General features: G+C 40.7%; 1 protein-coding gene across 1 annotated transcript; it reads left to right on the top strand.

Moving 5' to 3' along the window:
- The first annotated feature begins 1,834 nt into the window (after positions 1-1,834).
- LOC129572341 (uncharacterized) lies at positions 1,835-2,347 on the top strand. The gene has a single exon (XM_055452284.1). The coding sequence runs from the start codon at positions 1,835-1,837 to the stop codon at positions 2,345-2,347; it is 513 nt and encodes a 170-aa protein (XP_055308259.1).
- Positions 2,348-3,834: the final 1,487 nt, after the last annotated feature.

The raw sequence follows: 3,834 nt of genomic DNA, 5'->3' as shown, positions 1-3,834 counted from the left end.
TGCGAGCCGAAATCATGCCACCAAAATGCATAAACGTCGAAATACCACACGAATTGACAGAGGAACAGCGATCAAAATTAAGTAAAGTAACGCAACAATTTCCGTTTTGCAACAAAGAGGGCATTTTGAACCAAACTCCATTAAAATAAGCTAAGATAGAAACAGGCGATGCAATTCCGAATCGATGTAAGTTACGAATAGTGCCACCGTGGAAACAAAAGAAGATAGTCGAAGAGATAGAGAGATTAGAAAAACGAGGTATTATCCGTCGCGTCGAATCGTCCGAATGGCTACAACCCGTGATGGCCGTCCCGAAACCGAACGGTAAATGGCGTATTTGCTTAGACGCGCGATCATTAAATGCAATAACAAAACGAAATCGCTACCCGCAGCAAAATGCAAATAGAATATTAAGTTTGATAGGAAAGGCTAAGTATATAACCACCATCGACATGACCGATGCATATTTCCAAATAGGTTTACACCCCGATTCACAAGAGAAAACCGCGTTCGCCGTGCGAACCAAAGGTACCTATGTGTACAATCGAATGCCCATGGGATTGACGAATAGTGGCGCTGAACTATGCGCACTAATCGACTCTCTTTTCGGAGCCGAGTTCGAACCTCACGTATTTCCATACATAGATGACATAGTAATAGTAACCGAAACATTCGAAGAGCATTCAGAGTATTTAGAAAAGGTAGCCGATAAATTCAAGAATGCGAATCTAACGATAAGTCCCGATAAATCCAAGTTTTGTTACCGTAGACTGCGATATTTAGGGCATATAATCGACGAAGAAGGGGTAGGAATGGACAAGTCACGCGTCGAAGCAATCCAAGAGTTTCCGACTCTTACATGCACCAAGGATATCCAACGATTAATAGGCTTAGCCGGATGATATCGGCGATTCATCCAAGACTTCGCCGACATCACCGCGCCAATTACTGAATTGCTGAAAAATAAAGTCAAATCTGAATGGAACGACGAGAGACAAATAGCGTTCAAGAAGTTAATTCAGGCACTCATTAGCGCACCCGTGTTAGCTCCGCCAAACTACGATTTACCATTCGAAATTCAAGCCGATGCAAGCAAGTGTGCGTGTGGAGCCGTCCCAGTGCAACACACCGCCGAGGGAGAAAAGGTGATCGCGTATATGAGTCAAAAGTTCACAAATACCCAAATGAAATACCATGTAACCGAGCTCGAATGTTTAGCAGTCATTCTAGAAAAATTCAGACCGTATATTGAAGGTAGCCAATTCAGAGTAATAACCGATCACCATTCACTTCTCTGGCTTAAAAACTTAAAAAATCCGAACGGCCGATTGGTCCGATGGTCCTTGAGATTGCAGGCGTACGATTTCACGCGCGTGCATCGAAAGGGAAAACACTATGTGGTCCCCGATGCATTATCCCGATGCAATGTCATTGACGTGTCCGATTTCCAAAAAACGACTGACAATTGGTATAATGATCTCCACAAACGCGTCAATGAAGATCCACAAAATAACGATCACTTGAAGCTAACGAACAATTTAATCTATATACGCACTAATTTCAAGGAAGACTGTCATAATCCCAATTACCTATGGCGATTATGTGTGCCTAAGGAACACCGTGACCAAGTTATGCATGATAATCATAACGAAGACACAGCGTGCCATTTCGGCAAGTTTAAAACCATAGAAAAAATTCGCTCGGCCTATTATTGGCCTAAAATGAACCAAATTATTGCCGAATACGTGAGACAGTGTGAAACGTGTAAAACGACTAAGCCCCATAACCAAATAGTGACCCCACCCGCCGGAAAGTTCGTCGAGGCTCAACGCCCATGGCGAATTGTCGCCACCGATATCGTGGGGCCGCTGACACCAAGTCAAACCGATTCCTACTTGTCGCGGTCGATACGTTCACCAAGTTTGTGGTGATTAAAGCTGTTCGAAGCGCGACGGCAAAAGTGGTTACCGAGTTCATCAAAAATGACGTAGTATTGAAATTTGCATGTCGCGAGATAATTGTTTCCGACAATGGCGTACAGTACAAGTCGAACGAATTCAAGAGTTTCGCCGAGGCCAAAGGTATCACCTTGTGGTATACGGCCAATTATTTCGCTCAGGGTAATCCGAGTGAATGCGTAAACGCCACTATCGGGAACGCATTGCGCACATTCTTGGTGAATGATACTGACCACCGAAAGTGGGATAAGAAAATTCCTGAAATTGCCAATGCGATCAACAATTCGGTGCACACGGGTACGGGCTGTATGCCGTACGAGGCCAATTTCGGGCAAAAAATGGCTCAACACGCTAGTGAGTATCGTAGGTCGATCGATGCCAATGAATAGAGAAATAAATATTCATATTGATTTATGTTTGAAATTTGAAAAAGCAAAGTCACTTTAAGGTGTTTTATTTAAAATTTAATCGTAGATTGAAAAAGTCTTTCCATTTCAATTCCCTTAACAAAGTGTACGGAAAAGTAAAATATTCAACATTACCATTGTTGGCAGCATATTGAATCTATTCCAATTGTTCTGCAATATTATTGTGACCTGAAAAATAATACAGATCAATGAAAAAGATCAAAGCGGTATTTAATATAGTCAGCAGTACCATGGCTAACAGCTAACTGACGAGGTGTTAGATTCGCAAGATTTCTAACATCAACTTTGGCTCCTTTGTTGATGAGAAGTTCAGCAACATTTTTGTGACCTTAGAAATAATTTAGATCGACGAAAAAGATCAAACCGATTCTTTATTTTGTGAAAATAACTATTCAACATTACCACTCCTAGCTGCCAAATGAAGGGGTGTATTATTAAAAGCATCTCCAATATCAGCGTTAGCTCCATTCTTGAGAAGCACATCAGTGACACCTCTGTGACCTAAAATAATACGGATCAATGAAAGAGATCAAATCAATCGTTTCTTTAATAAGAACAAGCATTCAACATTACCTTTTAATGCAGCTAAATGAAGAGCTGTGGCATTCAAATCATCTACAATATTGGCGTTAGCTCCATTCTTGAGAAGCACATCAGCGATACCTCCGTGACCTAAAATAATACGGATCAATAAAAGCGATCGACGGGATATCTGATTTAGTCAACCTTACCATTCCTAGCTGCCAAATGAAGAGGTGTATTCCTCAAATTATCTCCAATATCAGCGTTAGCTCCATTCTTGAGAAGCACATCAGCGACACCTCCGTGACCTAAAATAATACGGATCAATAAAAGCGATCGACGGAATATCTGATTTAGTCAACCTTACCATGCAAAGATGCCAAATGAAGAGGTGTATGATTAAAATTATCCATGACATCCATATTGGCGCCTTTGTTAATGAGAAGTTCAGCAACATTTTCGTGACCTTAGAAATAATTTAGATCGATGAAAAAGATCAAACCGATTCTTTATTTTGTGAAAATAACTATTCAACATTACCATGTATAGCAGCATAATGAAGAGGTGTATTCTTCAAATCATCTCCAATATCAGCGTTAGCTCCATTCTTGAGAAGCACATCAGCGACACCTCCGTGACCTAAAATAATACGGATCAATAAAAGAGATCAAATCAATCGTTTCTTTAACCTAAGAACCGTGAATCGGGCACTGAGTGCCCAAGACCAACTTTAAACACTTATATCTTTATCATTTTTCATCATAAATGATTTACACAAAGATGGTTCGATTTGTTGAACATTTGACTACATGAATTGCGCTAACATACTCACATACGCATACTACGTCATCACATATGTGCATAAGCATGTGTGATGCGCTATACGTGAATCGGGTGCTTGAGTGCCCAAAGTTCATTTTTGTATG

This window comes from Sitodiplosis mosellana, unplaced genomic scaffold (assembly GCF_009176505.1).
Source record: "Sitodiplosis mosellana isolate CC-2019 unplaced genomic scaffold, AAFC_SMos_1.0 Smas_scaffold_4767, whole genome shotgun sequence".
NCBI classification, from domain to species: Eukaryota; Metazoa; Arthropoda; class Insecta; order Diptera; family Cecidomyiidae; genus Sitodiplosis; species Sitodiplosis mosellana.
This window is presented reverse-complemented; position numbering and strand designations above follow the sequence as displayed.

What these genes read in the sequence shown, in the direction of transcription:
- LOC129572341 (XM_055452284.1), top strand. Translation starts at nt 1,835, where the DNA reads ATGGCGAATTGTCGCCACCGATATCGTGGGGCCGCTGACACCAAGTCA.